General features: G+C 44.7%; 1 protein-coding gene across 1 annotated transcript in view; it reads left to right on the forward strand.

Moving 5' to 3' along the window:
* Nucleotides 1-17,637, forward strand: part of LOC131281309 (transcriptional coactivator yorkie) — a 37,651-nt gene extending 20,014 nt beyond the window's left edge. The window contains exons 2-7 of the mRNA XM_058310590.1: nt 9,112-9,266; nt 14,310-14,516; nt 15,171-15,271; nt 15,361-15,511; nt 15,614-15,678; nt 16,249-17,637. Of these exons, the coding sequence (XP_058166573.1) occupies nt 9,112-9,266; nt 14,310-14,516; nt 15,171-15,271; nt 15,361-15,511; nt 15,614-15,678; nt 16,249-16,353 (784 nt within the window). The 3' untranslated portion in view covers nt 16,354-17,637. The remainder of the gene's footprint in view (nt 1-9,111; nt 9,267-14,309; nt 14,517-15,170; nt 15,272-15,360; nt 15,512-15,613; nt 15,679-16,248) is intronic.
* The last annotated feature ends 285 nt before the right edge of the window (nt 17,638-17,922 follow it).

The raw sequence follows: 17,922 nt of genomic DNA on the forward strand, positions 1-17,922 counted from the left end.
TAGTGCGCAAATGGTCGCGCGGGCTCTCCTTTCTGGTTCGCCTGTGCAGTTTTGTGCCACAGCTGTATCTCTATCGGACAACTTCCCGCCGTTTGTTGCCGTTAGCATTATAGCAGCCCCCTCCATCACCCTTCCCCCCCAAGAGTGTGTTGGCACGCTCGCAAGGTCGGGGTATATGCATTGGCAGAGCAATACAACTGCGGGAAAGCAAGAAAAACTTGTCCAGCGGTTTATTGGTTTTGCAATAATTATTGTAACGACGCTGTTCGGTGCCGCGACCGGCGAGCCAAACACTGACGTGCGGTGTGATTATGCACAACTGTGCCACGGGGAGCGTGCGCTTCAAGCCAACGGCTCCAAGGAGCAGGACATGTATCCATAAACATAGCTGTTTCCTCAATTCGTGCGTTTTTCTTTCCACTTCCACACGCCTCTTATGTATTTATTTATCTGTCCGCGTCTCACGCGTTCAAAACCATGTGTGCAACATGAGGCAACTTTACTGGCAATTTTTCGGTCCACCAAGCCGCACTGGCCCACTCCAACTACCGTTTGTGTGGGTGTGTGTGTGTATATGTCAGTGTGTCTAGTGCGGGAACGGACGAGAGGTGTCTCTTCCAGTTAAGAGATTTGCGCAACAACAACATCAGCATCTCGCAGTTGTGCGCGCAGGAAAAAAAAACATAATCCAACCGCGGCGGTCTCGGAGTTCGAACCTACCAGCCCGCTGTTGGCGGCTTGGTTAGAAACTTCTGATTCATTAGCTCCAGCTGGTGCGCGGTGAGTTGCAATCGGCTTGCAGAAACCTCGACGATAAATTATCCCACGGACCGCGTGTCCACGTGTCCACATGAGTTCGACATACTTGGCGTCTCTGATCCTTGTACCTGGGAGCCGGGTCATATTTATTGGTAGGTCAAGAATCATAAACGCCTCCAATTGGTAGCTTTGGCAACAGGGCTCTATAATCATTGGATTAGTTGTGGAGTATCATGCCGTTTGTAGACGGAAAAATCTGGAATGTGAATTATTGACCTGCTCGAGTTTGGGAACCTCGAGAGATTCAATGTTTCTGCAAGGTTTTAATTTTTAGTTTGACTCAAATTAGGAAGGAATTGAAGTGGGATAGGGGTTTCTACCCTCCCGATAAAACAAGTTCTACCCGATGTCAATACTAGGAAAGGTTCTAGATTGGGTCCATAGATACCGTCACGTAGCAGGATACCCCAAAGAAACTTGCTTCGCTTTTGAGTGTTAGGCTTAATCCACTAAACACAATTATTGCCAGTAAAATCATCCAATACTACGCTACGGAGTTGGTGTTTTCCAAACGACCCATCTCGGCAACAACTGGCATCACTCACCAGCGTGCACCAATCTCTGGGCAAAAAAGATAACGAACCTTGCCGCGACACCGCACCACCCTCCGCAGGTCAGAGGAGAGAGAGAGAGAGAGAGAGAGAGAGAGCCGTGACGTGGTCGTTGATTTACTGTGCGTATTTTCACGGTGTTTTTCTTTTCTGGCTTTTCCGCCGCTTGCCGACGGCTGCCAACCTTTTTTTTGCCCACCGAGACTCGCGGACGCGGCTTTGCACGGTTGCTACGACACTCGGTAGAGGGCGGCCCATGGAAGCAGTGCGGTGGCGGGCTGTGTTGCTATTTTTGGAGTTTCGTTGAGAAAATCTAAAACTGAATCAAGCTACTAGGAAAAGCGGTTCGCACACTCGCGTGCTGCGCTGATCTGATCGAACCGGACGTGAGACGTTGGGAAGGATGCGGCCATGGGATTGGGGGGCTGTTTTCGTGTAAACACGTACAGGTACACACACACACACACACACACACAGAAACATATGCACACATCAATTGGATCTGTGATCCGCTCGGTCGTAGGCACCCGACGCACAAAGGCAAACCGAGATAAAGCGTCATTTTTCAGGTGCGATCAGATCGCATTTTCCGCTTGTTTTCTCTTCCAGAAAAACTGGAGAACTTCAATCTTTCATATGTAGTGAAAACGCAATATAATTTGTCACCCACAGTGTATCCGGGTGATACACAGGGATCCTCCTTTAAAGCACCGAGTTTAATACGAACGTCTCCGATACGGAAAGGGTGGGTTTTCTCCTCTTCCCTTCGTGCCGTGTCCCGTGGAGCTCGCCCTAATGGCCATTGCTCTTCCCGTTCTCGAAGCCAATTTGTTGGCAGCGTTTAATTTCGCCGTCTGTCAACAAAACCGCCGCCCACGCGTTCTATTCTCGGGATGAACTTCTGTATCGAGGCCCGGTTTGTCCGCCAGGGGTTCCGAGGCCGAGGCGTGCGGAGGCGCCAGTGAAAAGCGGGCGAATTTCGAGACGGCAACTGCGTCCACACGACGCCGCTGGCTGGCTTTGTGACGAGCAATCCGACCGGGTAAACAGCACGTTCCAGAACTGGCCGGATTAAGCTGGATGCTTAATAACCTCTTTCGGTGCGGTGTTGTTTCTTCAGTTCATTTCTTTTCTACTTCTCTGTTTATCTCAAGGTGTCAATCAAAAACGGTTTAGAAACTTGGCGTAAGATGTAGACGGACAATTTCGCATAGAGTTAGACATAGGTGTACAGCTCTGCCGGCTAGTTGCACTCAATGGGGCATGAAAACCCCTTATTATGGCACCTGCTACAATGTCGGTGTCACGGTCGGTGCGCTAATGCTACAAAAACACCCACCCATACAAGAAAAAAGATGCACGTTCCGGAGGGAAAGTGTAATGTCTGGAACATGATGATCGGACTAATCGGATCATCACGTGAAAAATAGAAACTGCCTCCATCTTCATCAGTTTGCCATCAGCGATCGGAACAACATCGTTTGGTGGGGGGGAGGGAGCGGAAAGGGGCTAAACATAGAAGCAGCGTGGGCAATTACAACGATATCAAAACTAACAAAAAATTCGCGATTGCCAACAACATTGGATAACTAAACGAAAACTGAAATGGAAAATGAATCCCGGTGCCATGCAGATCGTTTAAAATGTTTCCCATAAAAACAGGGTTAACTATTTTGTGTTTCTTTTTTTACGTTTTTCTATGTCATTTCAGCGCACGGTTTGTGTTGATTGTCGTTAGAGCGTTAATGGGAAATTTCACCAACAGTGTTCCTACCCCTCGCTCACTTGTTTTGATACGATCGGGACGCGGGGGAGGGGGGGGGGGGGGGGAACATCCTACACTCCGATACACGCCAACTACTCACGGGCGCGGTGCATTAAAGGGCGTTTCCTTTACGTTCCCGCTATCGGCTCCGTTCGCCGACGCTCGATCGCTTTTGATCGATCGAGGATCCGGTGGCGCGCACACATTCACGCCAATAAAAGTGCGTGCCGGGGCCGTTAATTGATTTATAATATACAGTGACCGGCAGGAAAAAGTGCCCACTTAGAATTTTGTTGATTTTCGCTCAATATTTTTTTCTCAATCAAACTAAATATTCTGCAAGTATTTTTCGTATATTGATTTACATATTTCATATAAGATCCACTAATGAGTAACCAAAAACAAACATATTTTGATTTTGAGAAAAAAATAATAAAAAAAGTATCTAAAAAAACAGTGACATGAAAAAGTGCCCACTTTGAAATTTCGAGTTTTGCATAAAGTTTTGCATTGAGGGCTAACCAATTTATTGCGTTTTAATATTTTTTAGGTTTGTTAGCACTATTTCTGACATTTATACACGTATGATCACGTTTTTAATTCATGTTTGGTTGTAAATATACAATTTGTTTATATTAGGTTTAGGTATCTCATTAATTTGAGTGTTACAAGAAATTAAATAGCATAAAATATGTTTTATGGCACTTATCTACATTAAAGTAACTTATTCAAAGCACGAAATCCACAACGCAGCGGTAGGAAAATTCATAGTTACATTTTAAACGCACCGATCGGTGGAGGATCGCCCTCGTAGAGGAGACAAGCTCAAAACAGATGCGCGCATGGACGCTAAGATCATTCGTGAGGTCAAGAAAAATGCAAAAGTAACTGTCAGGGAGATCATGGAAATACTTCAGCCATCAGCTTTTGAAAGAATTATCCGTCGCCGGCTTGTTGCATACGAGTTAAAGAGCAGATTTGATAGGCGGCGCCCTTATATCAGCAAGGCCTATAAGGCCAAGCGTCTTAAGCTCGCTGAGGAACATGCTGCTTTGCCTCTAGAGTACTGGAAAACGGTTCTGTGGTCTAACGAATCAAAATTTGAACGTTTTAATCGAAGATGGCATGAACGTATACAGTGCAGATCGAAGGAGGCAATGCTGCAGGTTCGCCACATCCAGGGCACAATATGCCATGAAGGAGGCAATATGGTGGTCTGGGGTTGTTTTTCGTCCAGTGGAGTGGGGCGCCTTGGGAACATTAACGGTGTTAAGACTGCAGATTACAACATAAACATAAACATCCTGCAACAAAATCACTCACTCGGAGATTTCACTGATCCTGAAGGGCCTTGAAGAGAAGTTCGTTCTCCCGGCGGGGGCAAGTTTGACGCAGCCCGGCGGGGCCAAGTTCGACGTCTTGTCGGACAAAACTGTTGAAATGGCCGCCTCAGAGCGCGGAGATTAATAATTTGTGGGCAATTCTCGATGCCAGGGTGGACAAAACTGATGTATCGAATAAAAACGACAATTTTGAAGCTCTAATGCGCGCATGAGAAGAATAAAATCTCCAAAAACTAAAAATCCTAGTAGAAAGTATGCCAAAACGCCTTCAGCAGGTTCTAAAAGCTAAAAGAGAACACATAAAATATCAAAATGGATTTATTATTTCTTATTTTTATGTATAATAATGAATAACTGAAGTGGGCACTTTTTCTTGTCACTGTTTTTTTAGATACTTTTTTTTATTATTTTTTTCTCAAAATCAAAATATGTTTTTTTTCGCTTACTCATTAGTGGATCTTATATGAAATATGTAAATCAATATACGAAAAATACTTGCAGAATATTTAGTTTGATTGAGAAAAAAATATTGAGTGAAAATCAACAAAATTCGAAGTGGGCACTTTTTCCTGCCGGTCACTGTACATTTCCATCACATCTCCGTTTCCCTGGCTGGCAACCTTCAAAAGGCAAACGCGAGGCTTGCGAGAGCCCTTAGCAATGGGCGGGTGGTGGTGGTGAGTGGCTTACATATCAAACCTCATTAGTGAAAAATAATAGGACAGCAAAACAAAAACTAACACGAAATAAATATATGTATCATAACATGATCCACCTTAGGTGGAGAGCCTTGATGAAGCCGATGCAACCACCCTGGAGCCACCATAGGAAGGCCAGCATTGGTCAGATAAACAGAGATAACGGTCCACTTGATGGAAAAAATATAATGCGTGACTAATAAGAAAAGAAGCGGGAAATCCAATTACATTCGTTTGCCGCGATCAATTAACTTCATTAGGATGGTGAACATTACGCCGCCGCCTGTTGATACCTGTCCATCAGAAAGTCCGATAGCGATCCGATCCAAAAGAGAGAGAGAGAGAGAGAGAGAGAGAGAGAGAGAGAGAGAGTGAGTGATCAATGTTGGAGCTAATTTATTTTCAAGATGCACTCGACGCATAATGAGTAGGTTCGATATCAATAGTACGATTCCGAACGGATTGTATTTCAACATGTAATTGTTGTTTGGCGTGCTAGTTAGACTGATTGGTTTTTGGATTCTTCGAAGCTGCATACGCTGTTTCCTTGGACCACGGACATGTGCAGTTCCCCGGGAGTACAACAATTCAGTTGTTTCCTTGCCGCACTCCGGTCGTAAAATGCACTCAGCACGGTACGGTTTTCTAATGTCTGTGTTCTCTTGGCAATAAAAACACGATCGTGATCGTTTCGGCCGACGCTAAAAAGCGCAATTCTCTACACGAGGTCATTAATGTGGTCATGTAAACAACTTTAAATTAAAACCAGTAGAAAACGCATTTGCCTTGCAGGGACTATCATCTACTCGACTGGATAACAAAATATAGCAACCGATGGACAGTTGGCTAAACAACAGCGGCTCATCTGATGCCTACCGCTCGCGCGGCGTTTGGAGTAGTTGGGTACCACTTCCCGTGGTGCTACTCCAACCTTTATCGGCACGTCCTTCCGCGACAAGGGACCACATTTTATCGGAGGCGTTCGTGGCGCCGGCGCAGACCGTCATCGGCTCTGGTAGCACCTCAGTGACGCAGCGTCGTCGGCCTTTCCGTGTGAGGACCACCGACCAGGCACGTACTTGCCACCGATTGAGCGTGCCTTCGATGGACCTCCGGATTGCACTTCACCGTGCGAGAAGTGGATCACTTTGGCACGTTGCAACGATATGGCTGCGAGGTAGGCTAGGAATAGAGTGTGTTTTCTCCATTGTAACACCACTATCGTGGTGTCAAGCAGCCGGTATGAGGGAGGATGATTATGGCCTTGCAAGGTAGAAGCGATCCTCTCTTCCCACCGAGCGGTGGGACTACTCCTGCCATAGGGCACAAGATCGACAAGAGCCTGACGTAATTTTTTGATCACGGGAGGGCACACGTGTGCACGCTCGACGGAAAGCGTCCACGTCCAGCCGTTTGATTAACGATCCTGCACGACATGCGGCACGGAAATGCACGGGGTACGGTTGGGAGGGCGGGCCAGATGTTGGCGGTGCGTGTCGCCAGCTCAAGGACGGAGAGTTGGGTGATAAAAATATGAGAAAACCAGGCACTACTCCTAGCACATCTAGTTCTAGCGATTGTGGGGTGAAATCCATTGCCATCAGCCCTTTTTTGCGAAACAAACCGATAGTATATACTCACAAACACACCGTGAACAAGTGAAAAAAAAATAACACGCAAAACAAAGATTGCAAACAGTAAATGCAAACGGAAGTCATCTAAACCGTACCCGAAGGACGCCGTTGAAATAATAATAAATGAACACAGAAAATAAACAAATTACCTTCATTACCGCTCCTTCGAGCTGTACCTCCCAAGCCGATGGCCTCGACAAGCTACACAACCGCACTGGGACCAAAGGGAATTGGGAGCTTAAGCTGCGTACGATCAATAAAGCGCGATCTCGACGATAGAACACGCCCCGCGCGGAACGGCGCGGGGGTATGTGTGTGGAAAAGGGGGAAAGAAAATTGTATCACGATCGGGCAGTAATAACAACTGCGATAAAAGTGACAAACAAAAACGAACGCTTCTGAAAGAAGTGAGCAAACACTCCCCGAAGCAAGGAAATAAACATGGCTGCCGCAGGAAAAGCAAGCCACGGTGGAGCCAGGTATTGGTGCGCAAGCAACCCGCTTGCTAGCTGGTAGTGGTGGTGGACGTCGGTTCTGCAACCGGGACTGCGTTTTGATTTCGATTCAGCACGAACATCCCAAAAACGAGCGTGGTGGAGTTTATGTTTTTCTTTTAGCTTTCCTTGCGACTTGGCGTCTAAAAATAAGCCGCCATTTCACGCATTTTCACCGCTTCCGATTCGAGGCGAGTCCATGCGGCGGGAAAACAACTATGCAACATCAACAACTTTGGAGTACATTAGGGTGGAAGGGCGTAGGCTGAAAATCTGTAGCAGGGAGTTCTGGGAGGAGTTTCGGCGTAGACGCGTAGGAAAACCTGACGACTCATATAGAAGTTGATCGAAGGTCGATATGTACTAAGATGTTTGGAGCCAAAAAGCTATTTATTTCAGGACAACGTGTAATGCACGAAAAATAAACTAAAACTAGCCTGATTATTACACCTTCTACACTTATAACACCTACTACACTACTTAAAAGAAAGGTTCCGGAACGAACGTATTACTTTCGACTCTCCGAAGCATTGGTTGACCCAAACGGATGTAGAGGTATCTGCCAGTTTTGGAGCTTCAGACATCATATAAACAACCATTGCTCCAATGATGCATCAAACGAGAGCCAAACTTTTAGTACCGCAGCCAAAACCACCTGGTTTGCAGTCCGCATGGCAACATAGACTGGAGATTGGTTAGTAGCGAAAACACTAGCGGCCAACCCAGCCGAAACTATGTTTGGGGCTCTGCTTGTCGTTTTGGAGGAACTGATTGGTGGGCTAATGATCTTATATTTTACTTTACAAAATGTACATCAAAAGCTTAGTGGTAACTAATAATGGTGAAAATTAAACATAATTGCTTTGTTATTAAAAATTTCGTTTTAATTTAAAAAATTACACATAAAAACATTTTCTATTACCGGAGTTTTAACTGATTCTTTTAACATACTTGTGGCGTGTATCGTCCATATCCTAAGAAAAGACTATTCATACCATATATAAATGTAAACAATCAATCCCTTTGATCTTGAATGCCGCATTTGTTACATTTTACATTTAAATATTGATCATCGAGTTCGCTTTAAAATTTAGAAAAAATGAAAATGAGTTAAAATAAAAACGGTAGTAGCACGTCAAACTATATCTCCTAAGACCTGTATTTCCTTCTTATACTAGTTCAAACGATAGGCAATGGTATGAAAACTATGCATTCTCTAACAAAAGAGATTCATTCGAAGAATTATTTTGCAATCAACACTTGAGTACACGGGTTAAAGAATGAAAAGTGTATCCCCCACCCGCTGATGATCAAAGAACGTGGTAACAATATTGATTCGAGCCAGTTCTCCAGGGCCATTTTTCCATGTCCAGCAGAACTGTAGACGCACGAGGTAAAACACCTGTTCAAACCGGGCTGCAGTACGGCGCATTCTGCATTCCTATCGCATGAGCCGGCCCCTCGTTACCGGTTGACCTTGTTTCGGGAAAAACCCAAGTATCATCGGCGGGCGCCACCACCCGTCCCGGGGCCTACCAGCGTGCCCTGCCTCAAACCAAATTCTAGACAAATCGCTCCATATACCAGGTCCATGTCAACAAGTCTCCGCTTCGGGTTTGTTGTGGTCCTCCGTGGAGGGAAACACGAGTGTGTTTACAAATAGTCTGTTACCAGGGAGATGATGAGTGCTTACAGTCAAGAGAGGGTGGCCACGATACCACGTGTGCGCATATACAACGCTTTGCGTTCTATTCCTACCAACTAACACTAATGTCTGACGTTTCTCCTCGCTTTCTTTCGTTCGCAGTCACAACACAAGGACGACCACGTGGGAGGATCCGCGCATAACCGCCATGCAGGAAAGCCTATTCCAGCAGCAGTCCAGCGTAGAGACCCTCTTCAATACCGGCTCACAGACCCTGCTCAGCCCCACGATCTCCTCACCGACGCCGACCAACAATGGTAAGTTGTGCCACAATCGCAGCCACAAACTCTGTGTCCGATCGGGTTCATTCTAACACGCCCGTGAGTTCGTTCTCGAAACAGCAGTAGCTTTCTCTGGTCTATACTTGGTCCGAATTTGAGACATCTGGGTTTTTCAGTTTATTTTTATGTTTTTGTTAATTAATACATTTTATTTTGTTTATTACCATACATAATTCTTACTCCCTATCCTAAGTGGTAGGTTTTCTTATGTTCGTTGTTTAATCCCTCTTCAATTGCCTTTCCACCGATCTATTGCACCTACTTAAGAAAGCAAAGGAAATAGTGATAGGAAGAGTTAAGCGCACTGTGACTAACCGAAATACAAAGATTTGCTAAACCATTATACGCAAGGGAGATATAAATAGACAGAGTGCAGGTATAGAAACATAAAAAGTTATAATATATTTTTTTAAATTAAGCAAATTAAACAGTACCAAAAAAGGAACGTCAAATGTACACTACCGATATCTACCACGTAACATCTCTAGAAGGTTGTTTACGCTATAGCTTGCAACCATAAGTTCATGTAAATTGGAGAAAAAAAAGTACTATCACCATCAACCAAACGTTTTCCACGAAAGCCCTAAAATTGGCAGACAAGCCGTTGGGTCGTCAATGTGTGCGATACCGACTGCGCCACCACGAGACGAGTAGGTCAAGATGTTTATGTTGCTATTTTAGTTACTGGTGGCGACGGACAGCTCCTTGCATTTGTCATCGGCCGCGTTGTGGTTCAGCAGCAGCAACAACACAGAAATCTGTTGTCGCAATTTCGCGCGATCGCGGATCCAGTGGTCCGCGTGTCACGGTACGGCACCGCCATACTGACCAAACCCTGGCGGGAGGGGGGTTGGATGTGCTGGCCAGTTTTTCCATTCATTTTCCTTGCTTCCGCTATCGCTGTGTTGCCGGACAGGGCAACATTGACAACATCTACACCGGATGTAGGTCGTCATCATCGTCGTCGTTGCCGTCGTTGTTGCCCTCAAGTGGCTTTGGTCATGCCTGTCTTCAGCACACCAACCTCGATGGCGTCGCGTTTGCACCACCGGTTGGACATGTCCATATCAGTAGTCCGACGGAATAGAGACGTAGCTAAAACTAGAGGTAAAGAGAGAGAGAGAAAGAGAGAGAGAGAGAGAGAGAGAGAGAGAGAGAGAGAGAGAGAGAAAGAAAGAGAGAAAGAAAGAGAGAGAGAGACAGAGAGAGCGCGGAGACAAGCAAAAAACAAATAAACAGAAAATGACAAACAAACAAACCCTACAAAAAGGCTAATACTGACGATAAGGGCACTCGTAGCATGTTTAGCACGGTAACTAATGGGTCGAATGGTGCGAAAGAGGGGCGTCGAGGGTGGGCACTGCAGAGAAAGTACATCGATAGGAGAGAGACAGAGAAGCACGAACATCGAAGATACGGACAATCGATGGCACAAGAAACAACGCTAACAAAAAAGGCCCTATCTGGAAAACTCGACGCCGATCAGGAGGACGTCGAGGAAGAGTCACGTCCGGTTGTCGCACGGATCGGAAGTAGCTCACACAGGCACATTCGGATGGCAAACGTAACCAAAGCAACTTCCCAAAAAAAACCCTAACCGATAGGGATAGGGAGGAGCACCTCTCCGCACCCAAGTCCCTTGGGTATTGAAGCTGTACTCCGAGTCGTACGTTCGTTATCGGGAAGCAAATAGAGTCATAAAGTTTGTTCATTCATACATTCAAGGTGGGCAAGTTGCTCGTCTCAGAGAAGGTCCCGGTGCAGGAGATGGATGGCATACATTTTCGACTTTCGGTTGCGCCGATGGGGTAATTAAGCGTACTCCCTGCCGGCGTAAGTCTTCGCCCACGACAGGTAGCGAAGGGTATAAGAAGGCAACGATCGGAAATCAGAATTCCTTTTTTCGCAATTTCTGGCGTCGAAACTAGGTCAGCAGAGCTCTATGTTACAATGTTCGGGAATTTTTGAAAGCCACTTCCTTGTTTGGGAAAAATCTCATCAACACGCATAAGCTGCTGCCGTGAGTCGTCGTAACCATCCTATGCTTCGCATACCCTCTGGCAGCGATCTCCGGTTTATGTAACTATTATCGATGTACCTGTTCGGTCCGCATGACTGCACTGCAAGTGACTTAATGTCGTCTTTCAACTTTCATGCCGCTGCACAACGGGCACTCCCTCATCCGGCTGGCGGGTGCAGTGTTTGATTTTATTTTGCCATTTTTGTTCACCGGGAAAAAAGGAAAGTCTCCAGTCGAGTCGCCCGCCTCCCGCGGGGTCCATCCCATGCATCATCCAATGACACCAATCAATCTCAGCCACAATCGTAGTACAATCCCTTCGGGAAAGCCCACCTTCCCTTTTCGGTGAAAAGGGTGCGTACAGCCGAGTATGTGCATGTGTGTGTGTTTGTGTGTGCGTGTGTGTTTGTGTGTGTGTGAGTGAACGTGAATAAATAATTTAATAGATAAAGAAAATAAACACACTACACTGCGGCCTCGGCCGGACCGCGCGAGCATCATCAATGGATTGGGCTGGCTCAATTGGTGTGGCCAGTGTTCATTCATAAACCCAAACCCTCCGGGGCGTGCACCAACACCACGCTACACAAGCCAGTGTTCCCCACCCTAATCGCCGCGGAGAGCGTTGTTGCTGTTGGCTGGAAAGTGCAAGTGCAAGTGGTGGGGGAGAGGGAGGGGGAGAGGGGGGGGGATAGGTAAAATGAAGACAATTTTAGACCGGTAAACGGTTTCTATGAAACCAAATGACTCTGTTTCCCATTCGATTTGATCCAGAGGAAGGATTTTTTTAAGTGGTGTGTGGTTGGGTTTAAAATAAATTTGCGTGCTTAGCATAAAAAAGAAAATAAAAATCATAACATCATTGGATGGAAATAAATTTCCAATTAATCAATCGTATAATCGCACTTTTTTATAGTCTAATTTTCTTTCAATATATCCCAACTATTCGTGACGTAAAGTTCATAACTTTGTGTTCTTGTTTACAAATAATGTCCGATGGACCTACAAAAACAAACAAATAGTATAGCACCTTAATTACACGATTGCATGATGTTTTGGTGTGATTTGAGAATTCAGCAATTTTAAAATGAAATATATTAAGCCTTCAATCGGAAGCATTGGAAGTTCTACAAAAAAATAAAATAAAGTACGAGGACGTAACCACGTAACAGAATAATTTTACAATGCACTTACAATGCACTTGCACTAATTCTTGTTCAAATAGACAAAACATTATTCGAGCGTTGTCAACTGCTGTATGAGAGGGGTTAATTAAGTACGTATGATTTTTATCTTTTCTAAAGCGTTTTCTTCGAAAAACATTGTCCAAAGCGTGACCACAAGGGCCTTTAAAACAACGCATGATTAAAATACTTTAGTTACACTCGCTCCTCTTTGACCTCTAGCTAAATCTTGTTTTTTCGCAAGCTAACAGTTCACATATGGTCAGTGTCAGGATTCAGTGTGTACTTCAAGCGAGTAAAGACTCGCACATGTGTTTACCATTTAACAATTGTTTATTTATTTACCACTTGTCCCACGCTCCCACCATGACGATCCCTGCCAGATTGGGGCAGAGGGGATTCATTCATCGCTTCATTCATGCATATCTGCTCTTCCCTTGGGGTGTTCAGGGTCCACTGAAATTGGAGCAACATAGAAAAAAAATACTCCATGCCTTCCATTCGCCGTCAGGCGAGTTCGTACCTCTTCGCCCCCTCTGCTTCCGCCGTCGCGAGTCGTCTGTTCGGTTTCGCTGATTGATCAAATGATTAATCGTGCTGATAAGCGTGCAGAGTAAACATGTTCCTCTCGTCTTAACACCCGTCCACGATATCATATCTTTCCCTTCTCTTCGCTCTGCTGCAATCCACATACACGACCTGTCTGAAATCAAACGGCGCGCCGGAAGTGTGTCAGCAATTGACGTCGAGCCACAACAGAGCGACATCTCGTTCCCTTACATGGGGAGGATATCGCACGGCCGGAAAAAGGCGCCCGCTCGGGTTCCGGTGTTTTTTTTTACAGTATGACGTTTATCAACAAACTTTCAATAACTGCGCCATAAACTGGAGTAGTTTTCCCAATCAGTAAGGTCTAAGCGATGGTAATTTGTATCGTAACGTTGCCACATCGGAAGTCACCAAAGAAAACTCACTGAAAACCTTTGCACTACCAGCGCTTATGAGTGAACAGAGGAGATCGTTGCAGGCAAAATAAGAATCCAAGCTGGGTTTGGTGATTCGGTTTATCACCGAGTTATCTGCCCTTGCCATCCGCTTAATTTGCGGACGATTATGTGATGCTAGTTATATAATCTTTCTTAAAGTCACGTCTACTATCAATTGCAGTATTTTTAAGCTTGTTTAAAAATCCCGTTCACACAATGGCAAACGAAGTTGTGAATCAATATCTTATGAAGCCCATAAACTTGACCAGAGAGGTTTATTTCATACGTTGAATTTATTGGGGTAAATTGAGTTTTGCCTGATATAATTACTACCTATTTTTATATTTACACCTGGCCAAAAAACAATTTAATATTTTTATATTGAATTAGTACAAAAAGAACAAAATAGTTTTAAACATATATTAATATTATTAACCAAGGGATTGTTTGAGCCAATGTAATGCAAACTTTTTTACAAGTTGAAATTGACTACATTTAGGAAAACAAAACCGCGAAAGCATAAAAAAACATCGAGGCCCAAGTGATCACAAAAATCTTGTCACTGTGCAGGCTAGTCAAAGTGCTCTTTCCTTCTTTAGGCTCTTCTGGAAAAAGATTGCCCATTCGCGGTCGGTCGCACAGTTTCAAACCGTTTGTCCATTTCGTCACAATACCTGCAGGGAAATTCAAAGGCACGATAGAGAGATATACCACAACGTTGGCGGCCAACGTGAAACGGATCGGACAGAGAAACTTTTACGAAAACCTTACCACTAAGAAAGCAAGCTGAATGCAAACTCTCTACCTCTTGTATTGTTTCTCTCTCCAGTGGTATTTCCAGATGCGATTCAAATGACAAATGACACTCTCGCGCCGCCGAACGCCGCCGCACCGGCATCGTCGATGCTGCCCGCCGGCAGCAGTGTCGATCTGGGCCCACTGCCGGAAGGATGGGAAGAAGGCATCACAGAGAAGGGCGAACGGTACTATATCAATCACGCGACTCGGTCGACCACCTGGAGGGATCCACGATTGTGTACGTGCCACTTAGCATTCTCTCTAATCACTTTTTTTTGTTTTCTGAACCCCATAGTCATCGATAAAAACTATCCCCACCCATTGTATTAATTTATGCACTTTATGCATGAGCTTGCCTTCGTGCATTTAGTCACCGATCGAGTTTTACATTCATGGAAAAATGGGTGAGAAAGGCTTAAGATAGGAACACGAACAACAAGGACTAGCCGGAGAGTTCTAGAAAGTGAATTCACTTATCGATCTTGAGTGCGTCGCTATTGTTAGTGCTGAAAGATTTTGAAGTAGACACTAGAGGCTAGCGATTAGTGTAGGTACTAAACCACTCACATGACTAACTTTCCATGACCTGCGCAAGTGCGTCCATTCAACCCATTAGTGCTAACCTTTTTTGCTAGCTAACCATCCGATACCAAAACCCTAAGCTAAATCAAATTTTTCAATCCTTGGCAAAACTCCTGCTGACGATGTCACCTGCCCGATCTAGCTCGTTGCGCAGTGAATAACGTTCTTGGATTTCATCTTTGACACCCATAACTTAAACCTTCGGAACATTTTTGAAATCCCGAAGGAGAAGGAGGAGCACCTCGAGGAGCACCTTATAATCCATTCAATGTTTCTCTTTCCGATCTCTATCCCATTTCCCAACGAGCAGCAAACCAAGATTGGGCAGTGCAGGAGCAAACTGTCCGCCTGTACAACCTACAGCTTGAGAGGGAACGACTTCGAAAACGGCAGCAAGAGATCAAATCACATGTAAGTACATAGTTTCGTGCCGAATGTTGGATCGGTTGAAGTGTTTATGATCGCCACACCTACATCATATCGTATCTACTGTCTTCCAGATGGGAGACGACCCGTTCCTGTCCGGTATTGCCGATCACACCCGCCAGGAGTCCGGTGACAGTGGCCTGAGCGAGTCCTCCATGACGCAATCTATGCCTCACACACCCGACTTCCTCTCCAGTATAGACGATAGCATGGATGGTTTGAGTAGTAAGTGCAGCTCCAAAGAAAGTTCGCGACAGGACGCGATGGAAGAACCTTTTCTCAAAGATTAACACATTTATCTTCTACTTTCGTATCGTTTCAAACCAGTGACGGACAACACAATGGACACCATAGCGTTTGGAGATAACCTGGATACGACCGAAGGATTTATGGTATGTAATTTTTCTCATTACTAGCTTAAGCTAAAATAACAGGCAACCAACAGTTTTTTTACTGTTGTACAGGCGCAGTTAACTAATTGGCAAAATTAAGCTCAACATAGCTTCATATTTTACTAAAAAAAAGTATTTCCAGGCAAATGGAACGAAACGAACGATCCCAAACAGTACCGAGAATGCTGATTACCGACAAAATAGCTTTTTGTGTGAGCTCTAGTAAATTTGGAATGGAACCCCTTACTACGCAACATTCCGCAAGGTCGTCGTCTTTCTCATTGTCGTTGTTGCTGGCGGTGGTAAATGTGCCCCCGTAAGACATGTGGGTGAGATAGTTGCCAAAATTGGTACAAACTTCGCCGCAATCAGCGATTTAATAGTAAATGCAAATCATGGATATAACGTGCATCGTTAGTTAATTTTGTCAGTTCGTTCCGTCAGGGACTTAAATGTATCCAAATAATAACCCCAAGCAATAGAGAACTGTAATGGTTCCCATCTGTACCGACTATGTTTGTGTAAAATATTGATATTCACTATCCCTTTTACTCTTTTCCATTTAAACAGCTGGACGATCCGATGCTGCTGGAAAAGATCGACGCCGTCACCAGTTTGAATCTGATAGATCCTACGAACAGTAAAACGGACAACACACTTTACGACATCATCTAACGTTCGACGGTGCACAGTAGTAGTCCACTACAGCACTACCTACCAACACCACCTCCACAATAACCATCATCATAATCACCATCCGGAACTTATGCCACCAACAAACAAAACGGAGAAAACCCATCCCAAAATCATCATCGACCATTTCGGCGCGTCTCTGGAGCAGCATCGTACTACTTATTGGGCTGAATGAGTCACACCTGTACAACCCCCCGCTTAGACAAAACTGGGGTCAGGTGGCTTTACGCAAAAGTGCCACCGCTTGCCACCATCACCGTTGCCGCAATTATCATGTTTCCACCCTTCAAACGCAGTCTGCGGGCGGACGGGGTGGGAGAATCGGTTCGATATCAGTGGCAGTGATGGTGGGAAGCGAACCGATCAACCGATCGAAGAGAAGCCCCGATCTGTTCTTTTCACTCTAGGATCTATTTTTATTAGGGGTATTTTTACCTTCTGTTTTGCTATTATTATATTAATTATTATTATTATTGATACTGCTATCCATAGTCTTACGGTTAGTTATTATTGTAATTTTTATTTTTATTTTTTTTATTATTTCCAACGTTTTGTTCAATTGGAAGCAAACACCGACGAAAGCAGTGTTGTATTAGACTCAACATTATGAAACACAGCAGTGAATGAAAACGGTTCAAGCAAGAATACACAAAGTGAGATAAATCTTGATAAGCCTAGATAGACGAGAGGAAAATATCAGTTCAAGAAGCAATTCAAGTGCCTTAATGAAGTTGTGAAGAAGTTGAATCGTGATCAGACGATAAAGTGTGCGGTGATGTATGATTGATTTAATAATCGTGAATTGATTCGGCGTATACAATGGCAAAAATGTATGCGTCTGCGGTTATCGCGTTAGAATGCATTTTACAACGCCGTACCGGTGTTCTATGCCAGAACGTAGATTTTCCGCTGATGGCGAGTGCAAAAACAACGTTGTGCAGCTTTGTAAAAGATAGCTATAAAGAGACAAGGATATCGATAGAAAGAAAGCGCGACAGTGAGAGAGAAAGAGATTATAAGGGAAAAATTATCTGAAGAAGGATACAAATTGTATGAACGTAGTTCTAGTGCAGAGTATTCGAGTGAGTGAATGAGAACAGTTATGACTGAAAGCGTGTGGGAAAAAGCATGTACGGTGAAGCATAAGGACACTTACATGTTAGTAGACAGTCGTGAAGCCAATTTCCTAGATTAAAGGACGTGGCGAAAACTCTGTGTATCGGTAGAAAACCCCTCATCAGAATCGAAAGCATAACAGAGCGATGCGTCTAGCTTAATGAAAATTCATGACGACCGACGACCGTTTACAGGGTTCTGGGGAAACTGGGCTTAGCAGTGGCATGGTGCATTTATTCTGCATCGGGAGCAGCAAAACAATATTCACTAGATCCGATGCTTCACTCGCGGCCCATTCAATGGAAGTGACTAATCCCTAGTGAGAGTGATTTGAACACAATCCACGCAAAACAAGGCATCAGCCACCACTTTTTCGCTTCCACGCATGGGAAGACACTGCATGGGAAGACGGCAAGGATGCCGCGTAATAGTAAC

Source organism: Anopheles ziemanni, chromosome 2 (assembly GCF_943734765.1).
Source record: "Anopheles ziemanni chromosome 2, idAnoZiCoDA_A2_x.2, whole genome shotgun sequence".
Taxonomy (NCBI): domain Eukaryota; kingdom Metazoa; phylum Arthropoda; class Insecta; order Diptera; family Culicidae; genus Anopheles; species Anopheles ziemanni.